The sequence below is a fragment of the Mustela lutreola genome, chromosome 2, assembly GCF_030435805.1.
Source record: "Mustela lutreola isolate mMusLut2 chromosome 2, mMusLut2.pri, whole genome shotgun sequence".
In the NCBI taxonomy this organism is placed as follows: Eukaryota; Metazoa; Chordata; class Mammalia; order Carnivora; family Mustelidae; genus Mustela; species Mustela lutreola.
The window spans coordinates 166,862,200-166,879,553 of NC_081291.1; the positions used below are offsets into that span (position 1 = coordinate 166,862,200).

Genomic DNA, 17,354 nt, shown 5'->3' on the forward strand with positions numbered 1-17,354 from the left:
TGACCAGAGCTGAAGGCAGAGGCTTTAACCCACTGAACCACCCAGGCGTCCCTTTTATTTTAAATTTTTTCTTTCATAAAATTAATTTTTAATAGTTTTTAATAAGAGGATATTTTTGAAATATTAAACTAAAGCCTCTTATGAGAACCAAGAAGGAAAAGAATAGGATGATATAGAGAAGAAGGGCCTAACTGCGAATGAGGTACGGGTCATGAAAGCTTCCCCAAGGAAGGGTCACTTATGCATGGTACAGGGACCCTCCTGTGAGTTACACAGTAAACTAGATAAAGAGTACAGTGACCAGATGGGAAATTAGAGAGAGACCAGGTCAGTTTAATTCTGTCAGGGAAGCTGGGTCTATTATCAATCAAGGTTTACAAAAAAGGGTGGTAAAAAATTAAACTTTTACTAAGGTACAATTAATTATTTAGTAATTTAAAGAAAGAAATGCCTATCTCTTAAATACCAAGAATTAACACTTTTGTAACTAACAATTGGTACTAAAAATTGTTGCTGAAAGAACAATAAAGAGCTCTGTGAGTTTAATTTCTTTTAATTGGGAGGAGGGAATAGGTACTAAGGTAAGGTATCCCCAAATAATACCTCCAAATTTAGAGATCTGAACTTTGGATATAAGATTTTATCTCCTCAAACTTTGTTCACATGTTTTATAAGTCCCAATTAAAAAGAGGGAAAAAAATCACCAGTACTCTAAGAACATTTTAGGAGCAAGACAATAAATCTAAGCCATAATTATATAAATCTTACATTAAGAGAAATATTTTTATATTTAGGATTTCATTCAAACAACCAACCAAAAAAAGCATAATGTACCCAATACAAATTGAAGAAAATTTCAGTCATTACTAGATATAAGGAAGGACAAAATATATATAAGGAAAATACTAATAGTACTTACAATTGGGATCTGAATTTTACAAGAAAAAGGAAAAAAAGTTAAGAGTCTATGAAAGTAAGGTAGGAAAAGGAAACAGAAATTTTAATTGGATTCTTCAGAGTAGTGAAAAGAAGGTATCTGCACTTAGAAATAGAATGGTAGTAACATTCATGTAAGGTAACTTCGAAGTTTAACCCAATAAATGTTGAAAAAGATTCTTACAATTAGCTTTAAAAACCATTATACCGTGTAATGAATATGTGCAATTTAAAATTCCATATATGTCATATCAAAAAATAAAACACTAAGAACACTGTAATACGTCCTTTTAAAAACCTATTAATTTTCCTTACCTTAAGTTATGTGCATTATCACTTTTTCTTCTGCTCAAAATTTTTAAATGCCACACAATGTTTCAACAACTGAGCTAATGTACAGGAAAAAAATATATGCACATACGTATATAAACATACAAACTTTACACAAAAGGGAACATCCCTTAACAAAAAAATAAAAATAGGAGATGGGCTAACCTTTGAACCTTATCCAAATGATGTCTTTAAAATACTGTCTTATTATATGAGAATCTTACAACATGATCAGTAAAATGAGATGAGAAATAGTATTGGAAAAACAAAGATTTTCAAACTAATTAATATGCATTTAGACAATAAAAGATTCTTGCTGAAAACATCATGAGTAGCATCAAAAAAAAAATGAGCAATAGTGAAATTAATTGAACTGGCAAAGTAGTTGTTTGCCTCTAAGTATTGCACATTTTGAGGTATAAATTTCCACAATTTGCTTAAGCCCAGCCTATTTTTAAGGTCTGAAAAGGAGAAGGCTAAATAATTTTAAGTTGGAGAGCAACTTTAAAGTCACTGCCAATTTCACAAACTAATAAGAAATGGTCTGATTAAATGAAATTTCCACAAAGCTATTTTTAAAAATTAAGGAAAAAAATTTCAACATGGAAAAGATATAAGAATATCTGAATATTAAATATTCAAACTAACAAGTCTGCCATAGAATTATGTCACAGAAGAAAATTAAAGTAAAATGTTTAAGAGCAAATGTTATTGTTTACTTACACTGTATATCTAATATGAAAGAATATCGGATGTCCTTTTCCAAGGCTGGATGTTTTACAACACAGGTAATCCGCCTTCCTCTAGCAAATCTGGTTGGAAACAGCTTGTACTGGCTGACAATTGTTGCCGTTTCATTTGGAAAAGAAGTTGTAGTGGATTCCATTTCACCAAGATCACCTTCCCAGTCAATATGTGCAACTGGCTTTCCAGTGGCTGCGATACAGATGGCTGCTACAGTTTCATTTCCTCCATCAATTAAAGAATCTGGCCCTTTTATCAGGCTCACAGTGGGTTCAACTGTTTACATTTAAAAAAAAAAATTAGTCACATTTCAATGAAGAATATATTTATATCTTTCCAAGATATATCTAGCCATAGTTCATAAACTTAGGGGAAAATGTATATAAAATCTAGGCTTTAAACATGCTTTTAAGTAATGCTAACATCAGCTAGATCTTGGGAAGAGGAGAAGATCATGAGTTAAGACAAACAAGAACCTCAGCAAGACTTGAAAACTTTAAAGAAGGTTCTCCTTAGGAGAGATACCATTTTTCTTTATAAGGACTGATGAGTTCTCCCTGAAGTTAGTATATGAAAAATTCCTGTAAATTGGGTAATTTTCATTATAAGAGTTTAAGTATTACTCTGAAAGGGGAAAAGATGTAGTTTTAAAACACAGTGCTTCATTTTGCAGCAAAACACTTACAAAAAACATAAATTAAGTTACCAGTATGGAACCTATACAGTTAGAATGTAATGTCAATAATAGCTATGTTTATTAAAATGTGTATTAGAATGTATATCCCATTATCTTCTTCCAGTATAAGAAAGCTCCTCAGCAAGTGAAAGTAACCTTAATGTTCAGATCCTTTCATCTACTTTCCATATAACCTTTCTATCTCTTCACATTTTCCAGCAAATTTCATGTGTTTCTTTCTGCATAAATTCCTCAGTCTTACCTCATGAACTGTCTCACTTTCAAAGCTTCCAACTGATTTTTAATGCCATCTGTTCTTGATTTGTATCTAAATATTTTTCATAATTTACTTGAGATACTAATATTTTCCTAATGTATTGTATGAGATGTATTATTGTAAAATAACAAAGGAAAGAGTACATACAACACATGTAATCAATACTTTGTAGTAAACATCTGTGTAAACACCATATATCTTAATAAAAACAACAGTACCTCCCAGGTAGCTCAGCATGTCTCTCCTTGATCTTAACACCTACCAGCCCAAGTATGAAATCATTATAATGACTCTGGAAATAAATTTTTGCTTACTTTTCATAACAGGTCTACAAGCAACAAATGTAAAGTTTGTAAAACAACAATTATATTTTACCTGTTTCTGAACTTTACATGAATGGTACTAAACTATATATATTTTTATATAGTTCTTCTTCGATTCAACTTTGTGCTCCTGAGATTAATTTATTTGAGAACAATCAGACTTTATTATTTTAGAATTCAAGATTTTTTCACTTTTTAAAAACCATTTAAATTTATATGCAGTTCTACAGATTATTAACTGCTGTACAGTTTATTTACCATTGGGTTTTGGTGCTATTTCCTGTTTAGTATAAACAACTTTATAAGAAACATTCTCATTGGTATATCTCGGTATATTTGTACAGGTATTTCTTTACTTTGTCTCTTATAGTGGAATTGCTACTACTATTTTTATTTTCAACTTTACCAGATAATGCCAAAAAGCTTTCCAAAGTAAGAATTTACTACCAATCTTAGAGCACCTGTTGGTCCAGACACTCACCACAGGTGGTATTGTTTGACTTCTCATGTTTGTCCATCTTATATGCATATAATGGTGTACTGTTGAGACTGTATTTTTTATTATGAATGACGTTAAAGTTCCTTCCATGTTTATAGACTATTTGGAATTTCTTCTGCAAAATGCCTATTAAAGCCAATTGCTTTTACTTACTGATTTGGAAGAAGAGCCCTTTTTTTATTACATGTGGTAAAAATATCCTCTAGCAGTTTAGGGCTTATCTTTTTGCCCTATAGTGTGTTTTGATGAAGAGAAGTTTTTAATTCAATTGTACTAAAATTTACCAGTTTTTAATTTCCCTTTTATGGTTAACTACTTTTATACACTAAAAATTACTTCTCTACTTCAAGGCCAATTACTGTGTCATTTTTTAATAGTTTCTTGTTCTCTGCAGAAATTTTATAGATTGACTTAACTCTTCAAATGTTAAACGATGCTGTTTAATAGGCTGTGTCTGATAATTCCAACAACCTATATCTTTGAATGTCTGTTTCTGTTGTCTTATTTGTGCTGCCTGCTACTTGTGGGTTCTTCTTTACTTGTATTCCAGAAAACTATAAGCCTGTGTTTGAATAATTAAGATAGAAATACTGTGAGGTCTAGAATAAAGATAATTTTCCTCCAGAAAAGATCTGAGTTTTCTTCTGCTAAACTCCTGAAATCACTAACCAGTCTAGGGCCTCCTGATTTTAAGATCAAACCACTCAGGTCATTATAAACCTGTAAGTCTATAAGAAGGCTGGTTTACTTCTACTAATTTCCCACTATTCTAAAAATGTAAGCCTCTGGATAGCAGATGAATAAGAGAAGGGTTATTAGACATCCCCCATCTTAGCAGAACTACACTTAGAAATCTGTCTCTTGCTTCTTAAGGCTTTCAAAATCCCAGCTAAGCACCTCAGGTGTTTCTTCTAAATTATCAGAAGTCCTCAGGTTGCATGCAACTTTCAGTGCTAAGCTTATTTCTACTTTTACCTTCTCCTAGACTTAATCTACTAATATTTCTCACTTGTTTTTACTTCCTTGAAGCTTTCAGTGGTATTTTATTTCACACCCATGGGAGAGTTGTTTTGAACAACTTACACCATCACTAACTTTTTTTTTTTATCTTTGAGGAACTTAAAAATTTATTTTAAAGTCAATTTTAAGTTATATTTCTGCAGGCGCCTGGGTGGCTCAGGCAGGTAAGTGGCTGCCTTTGACTCAGGTCATGATCCTAGGGTCCTGGGATCCAGCACAGTATGTTGGGCTCCCTGCTCAGCAGAGAGCCTGCTTCTCCTTCTCCCTCTGCCTGGTGCTCTGTCTACCTGTGTTCTCTAAATAAATCTTGAAAAAAAAAAAAAAAAAGTTACATTTCTGTTTCTTCTGAAGGAATCAATCTCCTGGTTGTAGACTTTATTAGCTTTCCAAAGTTACTTTTCTCATAGACCTCAATATTTTGGTTAACTTCCCTGTAACCTTCACTGTCTAGTTGTTTTGCTGCTGCTTGCTCTTAAGATGCTATCAAAGGGGGCGCCTGGGTGGCCCAGTGAGTTAAGCCTCTGCCTTCAGCTCAGGTCATGATCTCATGGTCCTGGGATAGAGCACTGCATCGGGCTCTCTGCTGGGAGGGTAGTTTGCTTCCCGTCTCTCTGCCTACTTGTGATCTCTCTCTCGTCAAGTATATAAAATCTGTTAAAAAAAAAAAAAAAAAGATGCTATCAAAGCCCTCTATACTCTGAATGGAGGTAACATGGTTTTCCCAGTTCTGTGTGAACATCAGGATTGTTAGTTAGATCTAATGCTTTCCGGTGGTTCTTTCCCCAACCTCAAGATTCCTCTCCATCAACACAGATCAATACTAATCCAAAGACTTTAAAGGGGCCCTCTGTAGATCTCTAAAACACACACACTCTCTCTGATGCTCTCTGCTTTCCAGTATTCTGCTCCACAAATTCTAATCACCTGTCCTCCCTGAATTCCAGAATTTCTCTTTTACTCCCTAATACCATCGATCTCTGCTTCAAATCCTTGTCACTGAGTTGTACTCTGAAAACTGACTAAGGTGGAAGCCAGAACATTATATGGACTCACCTTGTTTGTTTTCCTTCTTTCAGGGATCATAATCTTACATGGCCTATTGTCCAATAACAAAAAACTGTTTCTTAAAACTGTTTCTTATTTGCCTGGTTTCTTGTTCTCAGAGAGAGGGCAAATCCAGTCCCTGCTATTCCATCATCTACAGCAATGGAAATCTATTTTTTTTTAAATTATGTTCAGTTACCCAACATATAATGGAAGTCTGTATTTTTATTGCAAAAGCAGTATTTCTAAAAATTGGGAAAACAGGGAAAAAATTAGGCACAACTACAATACCCTAATGCAATTATTATCATCTTCCACTTCTCTTTTTCTAGTTTCTATATGGATGTAATAATCATGGCATACGTACAATTTTTTAGTTCTTTCCTCCCACAGCAACACTTCTCTTAACCATAATTTTAATAGCTATAAAATATCCCATCAAGAGAACTAAGCAATTGCAAAACAGCTGTTCTACTGTGGGGCATTTGTTGTTAAATTTTCCCAAAGCTTTTTTGTTATATCACATTCCCTTAATTTGATTTCTATTACTACCACTCCACTGAAATTCTAATGTTACCATGTAATCGATAGGCTAAATTTTTTATTTGCCATTCTCTTTGACCAATTTGGTAGAATTTCAAACTTTGACACAGTTATTAGCATTCTGTTCAAAAAGAATTAAGTACTAATAATGCCTTAAGGTACCTGTTCTAAGTAATGAATTGCCTTCTAGGCTATACTTTAAGAATACTAGCTGTGTACCACTGGGCGCCTGGGTGGCTCAGTGCCTTAAGCCGCTGCCTTCGGCTCAGGTCATGATCTCAGGATCCTAGGATCCAGTCCCGCATTGGGCTCTCTGCTCAGCAGGGAGCCTGCTTCCTCCTCTCTCTCTCTCTGCCTGCCTCTCTGCCTACTTGTGATCTCTCTCTGTCAAATAAATACATAAAATCTTAAAAAAAAAAAAAAGAATACTAGCTGTGTACCATTCTTAGGAAAGCCAAAAAAAACAAAAAAACAAAAAAAAACAAAAAACGGTTGTTCAAATCATTTTGTAAAAAGCTTAATTCTCACTGTGGAAAAAAGAAAAAGCTGCTAAAATAATCTTAAAAATTTTATCTTCTCCTGATATAAGTAGTATTACTTTGCCAGAGTTTTCCTCAAAGCTCTCTTAGAGTTCTTCATTTCAATTTCTTCTGACCTCCGCCCCAATAAATACTGGGTGTCAGTTACTATTTGCATCTCCCTTAGAAACGTTTATCTGATACAAAACTACTATCTACATAATCTCTAATTTCCTTCCTTTTTCATACAAGGCTTGATTCCATAGTTTCTAACCACCTGTCTGGTACTGTTTGCCTATATATCTTCAAACTCAATAAAGACAATGCTGATCTCATTATCTTAGCCATCCAATCCCAACACCTGGATTTCATTCAGACATGCCCACTGGAATTTATACTAATATAACTTACACAATCACAAAGGCTGGAAACCTTTTTATGCTCAAACCTCCCATGTTTCTTGTATCCAATCAGTTACAAAGTCTTGACAGATATTCCTTTGTAATAGCTCCCTTCTTCCCTCAAGTGGCGGAAATCAGAAAATTAATTTCAAGCTTTCATGGCCACATGACTGAAGGATTAAGATTTTAGGACTTCTTCATTTCTTTATTTTTTAAAAAATTTTTATTTATTTATTAACATATAATGTATTATTAGACCCAGGGGTACAGGTCTGTGAACTGCCACATTTACAGACTTCACAGCACTCATCATAGCACATACCTTCCCCCATGTCCATAACCCTACCACAACCTTTCCCTAACCCCCTCGCCCTGGCAACCCTCATTTTTTTTTTGTTTTCTTTTTTTTAAAAAGATTTTTATTTTTATTTATTTGACAGAGATCACAAATAGGCAGAGAGGCAGGCAGAGAGAGGAAGGGTAACAAACTCCCCGCTGAGCAGAGAGCCTGATGCAGGGCTCGATCCCAGGACCCTGGAATAGTGGCCTGAGCGGAAGGCAGAGGCTTAACCCATTGAGCCACCTAGGTGTCCCAACCCTCATTTGTTTAAGAGTCTCTTATGGTTTGTCTCCCTCCCGATGCCATCTTGTTTAATTTGTTCTTTTGGTATCCCTCAAACCCCCCACATTGCCTCTCAACTTCCTCATATCATGGAGATATGATAATGGTCTTTCTCTGAGTGATGTATTTCGATAAGCATAACACCCTCTAGTTCCATACATGTCGTCACAAATGGCAAGATTTCATTTCTTTGATGGCTGCATAATATTCAATTGTATATATATCTCTATCTATACACCATATCTTCCTTATCCATTCATCTATTGATGGACATCTAGGTTCTTTTCATAGTTTGGCTATTGTGGATATCGCTGCTATAAACATCTGGGCGCACATGGCTCTTCGGATCATTACGTTTGTATCTTTACGGTAAATACCCAGTATTGCAAATACTGGGTCGTATGGTAGATCTATTTTCAACTTTTTGAGGAACCTCAATGTTGTTTTCCAGAGTAGTTGCACCAGCTTGTACTCCCACCAACAGTGTAGGAGGGTACCCCTTTCTCTGCATCCTCACCAGCAAGTGTCATTTCCTGACTTGCTAATTTTAGCCATTCTGACTGGTGAGAGATGGTATCTCATTGTGGTTTTGATTTGTATTTCCCTGATGCCGAGTGACGTGGATCACTTTTTCATGTGTCTGTTGGCCATCCGGATGTCTTCTTTGCAGAAATGTCTGTTCATGTCCTCTGCCCATTTCTTGATTGGATTATTTGTTCTTTGGGTGTTGAGTTTGATAAGTTCTTCATAGATTTTGGATACTAACCTTTTTTTCTTTTTTTAAAATTATATTTAATTATTTGACAGAGGGAGAGAGAGATGAGGGGGAGGAACAGGCTTCCTGCTGAGCAGACAGCCCGATGCAGGGCTCGATCTCAGGACCCTGAGATCATGACCTGAGCTGAAAGCAGAAGTTTAACCCACTGAGCCACCCAGGTGCCCCAGATACGAACCCTTTATCTGATACGTCGTTTGCAAGTATCTTCTCCCATTCTGTCAGTTGTCTTTTGGTTTTGTTAACTGTTTCCTTTGCTGTGTAGAAGCCTTTGATCTCGATGAAGTCCTAAAAGTTCATTTTTGCCCTTGCTTCCCTTGCCTTTGGCAATATTCCTAGGAAGAAACTGCTGCGGCTGAGGTGAAAGAGGTTGCTACCTGTGTTCTCTTCAAGGCTTTTGAGGGATTCCTTTCTCACACTGAGGTCTTTCATCCATTTTGAGTCTATTTTCATGTGTGGTGTAAGGAAATGGTCCAGTTTCATTTTCCTGCATGTGGCTGTCCAATTTTCCCAACACCGATTGTTAAAGAGGCTATCTTTTTTCCATTGGACATTCTGTCCTGTTTTGTCAAAGATTAGTTGACCATAGAATTGAGGGTCTATTTCTGGGCTCTCTATTCTGTTCCATTGATCTATGTGTCTGTTTTTGGGCCAGTACCATACTGTCTTGATGATGACAGCTTTGTAATAGAACTTGAAGTCTGGGATGTGATGCCACCAACTTTGGCTTTCTTTTTCAACATTCCTGAGGCTATTCAAGGTCTTTTTGGGTTCCATATAAATTTTAGGATTATTTGTTCCATTTCTTTGAAAAAAATGGATAGGATATTGATAGGGATTGCATTAAATGTGTAGATTGTTTTAGGTAGCATAGACATTTTCACAATATTTGTTCCTCCAATCCATGAGCATGGAACATCTTTCCATTTCTTTGTGTCATCCTCAATTTCTTTCATGAGTACTTTATAGTTTTCTGAGTATAGATTCTTTGCCTCTTTGGTTAGGTTTATTCCTAGGTATCTTATGGTTTTGGATGCAATTGTAAATGGGATGGACTCCTTAATTCCTCTTTCTTCAGTCTTCTTGTTGGTGTAAAGAAATGCAACTGATTTCTGTGCACTGATTTTATATCCTGATACTTTACTGAATTCCTGTACAAGTTCTAGCAGATTTGAGTCTTTTTGGGGTTTTCACATAAAGGATCATATCATTTTCAGAGTGATGGTTTGACTCCTTCTTTGCCGATTTGGATGCCTTTAATTTCTTTTTGTTGTCTGATTACTGAGGCTAGGACTTCTAGTAATATGTTGAATAGCAGTGGTGATAATGGACATCCCTGCCGTGTTCTTGACCTTAGCGGAAAAGCTCTCAGTTTTTCTCCATTGAGAATGATATTCGCTATTAGTTTTCCATAGATGACTTTGATGATATTGAGGTGTGTACCCTCTATCCCTACACTTTGAAGAATTTTGATCAGGAAAGGATGCTGTATTCTGTCAATGCTTTTTCAGCATCTATTGGAAGTGTCATATGGTTCTTGTTCTTTATTAATGTATTCTATCACATTCATTGATTTGCAGATGTTGAACCAACCTTGCAGCCCTGGGATAAATCCCACTGGGTCTTGATGAATAATCCTTTTAATGTACTGTTGGATCCTACTGGGTAGTATTTTGGTGAGAATTTTCACATCTGTGTTCATCAAGGATCCTGGTCTGTGATTCTCTTTTTTGATGGGATCTTTGTCTGGTTTTGGGATCAAGGTAATGCTGGCCTCATGAAATGTGTTTGGAAGTTTTCCTTCCATTTCTATTTTTTGGAACAGTTTCTGGAGAATAGGAATTAATTCTTTCAATGTTTGGTAGAATTCTCCTGGGAAGCCATCTGGCCCTGGTCTGTTTGTTGGGAGATTTTTGATGACTGCTTCAATCTCCTTATTGGTTATGGGTCTGTTCAGGTTTTCTATTTCTTCCTGGTTCAGTTGTGGTAGTTTATACGTCTCTAGCAATGCCTCCATTTCTTCCACATTGTTAATTGCTGGCATCTAGTTGCTCATAGTTTCATTGATTTGTTCTATTGGTCTTTTGCTTTCTATTTCATTGATTTCTGCTCTGATCTTTATTTCTCTTCTCCTGCTGGGTTTAGGTTTTCTTTGCTGTTCTTTCTCCAGCTCCTTTAGGTGTAGACTTAGGTTGTTTCTTTCCAGATGGGAAGCCATCTGGAAAGCCACCTTTCTTGTTTCTTGAGAAAGGCTTGGATTGCTATATATTTTCCTCTCAGGACTTCCTTTGCTGTGTCCCACAGATTTTGAACCGTTGTGTTTTCATTATCATTTGTTACCATGAATTTTTTCAATTCTTCTTTAATTTCCTGGTTGACCCATTCATTATTTAGAAGGATGCAGTTTAGTCTCCATGTATTTGTGTTCTTTCCAAATTTCCTCTTGAAATTGAGTTCCAGCTTCAGAGCATTGTGGTCTGAAAAAATGCTGGAAATGATCCCAATCTTTTGATACCGGTTGAGACCTGATTTGTGACCCAGGATGTGATCTATTCTGGAGAATGTTCCATGTGCACTAGAGAAGAATGTTTATTCTGTTGCTTTGTGATGGAATGTTCTCAATCTATGTGTGATGTCCATCTGGTCCAGTGTGTCATTAAAGGCCTTGATTTCCTTGTTGTTCTGTTGCTTAGATGATCTGTCCATTTCAGTGAGGGGGTTGTTAAAGTCTCCTACTATTATTGTATTTTTGTCGATGTGTTTCTTCGATTTTGTTATTAATTGGTTTATATAGTTGGCTGCTCCCATGTTAGGGGCATAGGTATTGAAAATTGTTAGGCCTTCTTGTTGGACAAACCCTTTGAGTATGATATAGTGTCCTTCCTCATCTCTTAGTATAGTCTTTGACTTAAAATCTAATTGATCTGATATATGCATTACCACCCCAGCTTTCTTTAGATGTCTATTAGGATGGTAAACTGTTTTCCACCCCCTCGCTTTAAATGTGGAGTTGTCCTTGGGTCTAAAATGAGTTTCTTGTAGACAGCATATTGATGGGTTTTGTTTTTTTAATCCATTCTGATACCCTGTGTCTTTTGATTGGGGCATTTAGTCCATTTACATTCAGGGTAACTATTGAGACATATGAATATAGTGCCATTTTATTGCCTGTAAGGTGACTATTAATGTGTATTATCTCTATTACTTTCTGGTCTACTACTTTTAGGCTCTCTCTTTGCTTAGAGAATCCCTTTCAATATTTCCTGTAGGGCTGGTTTGGTATTTACAAATTCTTTTAGTTTTTGTTTGTCCTGGAGGCTTTTAATCTCTCCTTCTATTTTCAATGATAGCCTAGCTGGGTATAGTATTCTTGGCTGCATGTTCTTCTCATTTAGTGCTCTGAATATATCATGTCAGTTCTTTCTGGACTGCCAGGTCTCTGTGGATAAGTTCGCTGCCAATCTAATATTTTTACCATTGTATGTTATAGGCTTCTTGTCCCGAACTGCTTTCAAAATTTTCTCTTTGTCACTAAGACTTGTAAATTTTACTATTAGATGATGGGGCATGGACCTATTCTTATTGATTTTGAGGGGGTTCTCTGCACCTCCCGGATTTTGATGCTTGTTCCCTTTGCCATATTAGGGAGATTCTCTACAATAATCCTCTCCAATATACCTTCTGCTCCCCTCTCTCTTTCCTCTTCTTCTGGAATCCCAATTATTCTAATGTTGTTTCATCGTATGGTATCACTTATCTCTCCAATTCTCCCCTCATGGTTCGGTAGTTGTTTGTCTCTCTTTTACTCAGCTTCTTTATTCTCTGTCATTTGGTCTTCTATATCACTAATTCTCTCTTCTGCCTCATTTATCCTAGCAGTAAGAGACTCCATTTTTGATTGCATCTCATTAATAGCTTTTTTTATTTCAGCTTGATTAGATTTTAGTTCTTTTATTTCTCCAGAAAGGGCTTTTATTTCTCCAGACAGGTTTCTCTAATATCTTCCATGCCTTTTTCGAGCCCGGCTAGCACCTTGAGAATCATCATTCTGAACTCTAGTTAGATACAATGAAGGATAAAATATGAGTATATTAATGAAGGTTCAGAAAGATCTTTTTTATGAAAGGTGTTGTTAAGATAAACTAGTTTAAAAACGTTAATAGAGGAAAGGGTAAAAGTTAAAAAAAATTAGCATATAGAAAAAAATAAAATTTAAAAAATTAACTTTGCAAGACTAAAGAATAATGAGGACAAAGCCATGAATTCCATGCCTTGCTTTCTCCTCCTCTGGAATTCTGCTGTTCTTGATAAGTGAACTTGGTCTTGGCTAGATTTCTTGCTGATCATCTGGGGGAGGGGCCTGTTGTAGTGATTCTCAAGTGTCATTGCAGGAGGCAGAATTGCACTGCCCTTACTAGTGGCTAGGCTAAGTAATCTGCTCTGGTTGACTTTTGGGAGCTTTTGTTCCCTGAAGGCTTTCTGTAGAGCTCTGGAGAACGGGAATGAAAATGGTGGCCTCCCAATCTCCAGCTCGGAGTAATGGAGAGCTAAGGGCCCCATTCCTCAGTGCACCCTCGGAGAAAAGGATTCAATCACTCTCGTCTCCCTGGCCTCTGGCCACACTCCAAGCTCACCCAGCCTGTGACCAAGCATCTCTGTCTCTGGCACACAGCTCCGCCTGTAGTCTCCAAACCCAGCAGATCCCTGCGGCTCTTCTGGGGAGGCGGGGGGGGGGGGTCTCCCCGGATCTTCTGGAGTCCCTGCTCAAAGAGCAGTGGCCTGACTGTGCCACGGATCACAGTTTAAGGTAACTCCAAGTTGAGAGCTCACTCCTCAGCTCTGTCTCTGTAGCCAGCTTCCTTGCTCTAATACCTGTGAGCTCGGCAACACTAAGACACCCCTGATTCTTCTGTGACCCCATGGGATCTGAGACCACACCGCCCCCAAGTGGGCTTCAAGTTGGCTTAGCCTCTGGAGCCATGTCCCTCAGTGGAGCAGACTTTTAAAAGTTCTGATTTTGTGCTCCGTTGCTCCCCTGCTTGCTGGGAGCTGGCCTCTCCCCCTGCAGTCTATCTTTCCGTCGCTTTGGATTCACTCCTCCGCAGGTCCTACCTTTCAGAAAGTGGTCGATTTTCTGTTTCTAGAATTGCTGCTCTTCTTCTCTTTGATCTCCTGTTGGATTTGTAGGTGTTCAGAAAGGTTTGATAAACTACCTAGCTGATCTCCTGCTATCTGATATGATCTCAGCCTGCTACTCCTCTGCCATCTTGACTCCTCCCCCTCGGACCTCTTCATTTCAATCCATCAAAACACCTAACTGACCTTCATAAATCATAACTTTTATCACATTACTCCCTAAATCTAGTCTATTATGACTTAAATATCCCTCTAAGCAAGGTAAGAAGGTGATCAAACCAGTGTTTCTCAAACTTCATTCTGTATACAAATCACTTAGAAATCCTGCTAAAATGTAGACTTATCATTCAATAAGTTTGAGAGGGACCCCAAATCCTATATTTCTAATAAACTCCCAAGTGATGCCAATGCTGCCAGTTCAGCAACCACACTTTACATAGTAGGAGTCTGAGGGTAGAAGAAGGGAGGCAAGAAGTACAATATCTTATACAAATTTGGCATTTCAGGTAATACAAAGCTCAAATTCTCCATTATAACATTCAAGTTACTTTAATGCAGTCCTACTCAAACTTTCTAGCCTTTAGTTCTTGTACTTTACATAAATCCTCTGAACAATCAAAAAATTATTCAGTGATTCCACTAATGAATGATTTCACTAATCGCTCAACAATGAGTGATCTCTCCTCTCCTCTTCCAGAGGACCCTTGGCAATATCTGGAGACATTCTAAGTTATCAACACTGAAAGACCCACCAGATGCTAGCAGCAGTCTTTCAGTGATGATAACTTAGAATGTCTCCACAGACATTGCCAAACAGTCTACAATGGACAGGACAGCTCACTAGAGCAAAGAATTCCAGCCCAAAATGTCAACAACGCTGATGCTAAAAAGAACTCTGCCTTATTGTATATTGTTTTCTGCCTCCCCGCACTGGCTCATTTATTCTCCCTATACTTACTTCCCTCTGCTTACCCCAAATCTATCCAAAATTCAACGACTGGTTCAACTGTTTTTCTATACAACTTTTGTATACTACTAAGTTTTACCAATCCATTCCTATACCCTACTTAAATAACACTCATGGTGTATGGCTGCTGTATACCAGGAATTCTTGTAGGCCTTAGAGATAAAGTTAAATTTAAAAGTACAGAGCTGTAGTCCACCATGTGTTTATAATGTAGAAAAGACACAACAAACAGTATGGTAACTGCTGCAATAGATAAGCTCAAGAAAAAATGGCAAAAGAGCCAAAAAAAAAGAAAGAAAGAAAGAAAATCAAACTGCAAGTGGGTATATATTTCAACAATGGCTTTCTAAAAGGATGTGGTTTGATAAATAGCAGTTAAATATAAGAACTAGGAAGACAGGAAGAAAAAGAAAGCAATCCAAGAAGAAAGAAAAACACATGTAAAACAAAAACCGGTATTATCAGAACTACAAATAGTTCATCATGATTATTTGTGTTGTAAAGTGGAGAAAGAGATGAAACAGATGAAGCTAGATACATAGGCGTGGTGAAGATCATGAATAGTCTTATACTATAAACACTCCTCAGTTTTAAATCACTGATAATTTAGGGGCAATTACTAGAATTTAAAGCAAAAAAACCCCTTACTCCAATGGGTTCCCTCTTCCATACAAAACTACTGTTTTCTAGCCATTGAACTTTTTTTATGACCTTTTTTAACCCTGATGGCCTGCACTTGATTTTTCAGGTATTTATTTTTGCCTTCTTTTTTGTTTTGTTTGTTTCTGGACCTATTCTTTTTTTTTTTTGTAATGTTAATGTTAGTCACCATACAGTACATCATTAGTTTTTGATTCAGTGTTCCAGGATTCATTGTTTGTGTATAACACCCAATGCTCCCTGCCTTCTAGTCAAAGTTTCTCAAAAGTATCTTTCATAAACATGAGTTATATTTTCCCACAGGTGTTCAGGCATTGTCATAAACATATGAAATTCTCAAATATTTAATTTAATTTCTATTTTTAAGTAGTATCTCTCAACATGAAAAAATATCTGACAAGAGCTGAACAAAATGGCTTTCCTGCATGTCAGAGACCCTGAAATAATGCCTTTAAATATTAGGGGCAGTGCATTTGTTTGCTGCTCTGGAAGCAGACACTAAGACCAAGTGAGGAGCACAAAGTGCTTTTTACTAGGGTGTAACACCCAGAAGGAAAGTGAAGAAGGAGGGTTGAGGAGGGGAGCTATCAGCAGATCCAACCAAGTCCCCAAGAGACAAACAGGCAGATGCAAAGACTGCCTGTTAAAGGAGTCCTACTTTGATTGGAAAATGCTAAGGTTGCTATTACTCCTTAATCTTTACTCTGGTATTCTAAAAATACAAGCCAGTATTTCCAAATTAGTATACCTTTCACTGCAAGTGGCTATCTTAACAATAATAAGCTCATTTTAAATTCCTCCATAAATTTTAAGTTATGAGAAAGGAAAAAGCAGAAGACTGCTGATTAGAAGCAAAGGCCCAAGGATCAAACAGCTATGAAATCCACAGTGGCAGACGTAAAATCTGATTTCAGAAACATGGAAATATATCAATGGCTCTAAGACAACAGTCATTTAAATAAATGGACAAGCTTATTTAAAAATGGAAATTTAAAGTTTGAAATTTTGAGAAAGAATACTGAAAATTCAAAAACACTCAGCATTTTAGTATTGTAATTAAAAACCAATCTTTCATGAAAAAAGTAAAATAACTAAGAACCACACAGCATTACACAGATAGGTAGGTAGATACAAAATTTTGTTTAAATTGAGAGAGCAGAGAATCACAGATTTTTAAGAAAACACTTGAAAAATCATATCTGAATTATTTCAAATCTAGGCTTATGTATATACAGTTAATTATTTTAAAATCTTAAAAAAAATTTTATTATAATCCTTGCCAGTACCACCAAAATATACAATTCAAGCATACCTACCTAATACAGTTACAGTTGTAGAGGATTGAGCATTTCCAAGCGGGAATGTAACAGCTTTGCATATGTATTTTCCAGAATCAGAAAATCCTATGTTATGTAGAGTAATTGTCGCATCATTAAGTGAATAGTTTTTAAATAAGACTCTTCCCTGATATTCTCCTTGAACAGAGAATCCATACTGAGGATGATGAACTGCAACAGTCTGTGAACTTTTGCCATGGATCTTCTCCCATGAAATCTGTGTTATAGTTTCATTTACTTCAATTAAACACTTCAATGAAACATTCTTTCCCCATACTGCTGTGACATGTGGCTCCACAATAATTGGCCCAGCTAAGGCACCTATGGGGGAAAAATAGTTCTTAAAAATAGAAAAAAGTTATACTAACATATGATCATTCTCCCTCCCTGCTTGTTTCTCTCTGTCCCTCCCACTTACCCTTCTATAGATGCTCACCTGCATGTCCATGCACATTCACATACACACATACATTTATGACTAAATAACAGGAAGAGCTCAAAAGAGGTAGATGTTCCTGGGGCTGAATGTTAGACCCAAAGAGTGAC

The 17,354-nt window shown here is 36.5% G+C and overlaps 1 protein-coding gene across 4 annotated transcripts in view; it reads right to left on the reverse strand.

The window, feature by feature from the left end:
• NECTIN3 (nectin cell adhesion molecule 3) overlaps positions 1 to 17,354 on the reverse strand; it is a 133,936-nt gene that overhangs the window by 75,409 nt on the left and 41,173 nt on the right. For all 4 annotated transcript variants that reach the window (XM_059164199.1, XM_059164200.1, XM_059164197.1 and 1 more), the window contains exons 2-3: positions 16,788 to 17,129; positions 1,990 to 2,286 (exon numbers count right to left, since the gene is read on the reverse strand). In XM_059164199.1, the coding sequence (XP_059020182.1) occupies positions 1,990 to 2,286; positions 16,788 to 17,129 (639 nt within the window). The remainder of the gene's footprint in view (positions 1 to 1,989; positions 2,287 to 16,787; positions 17,130 to 17,354) is intronic.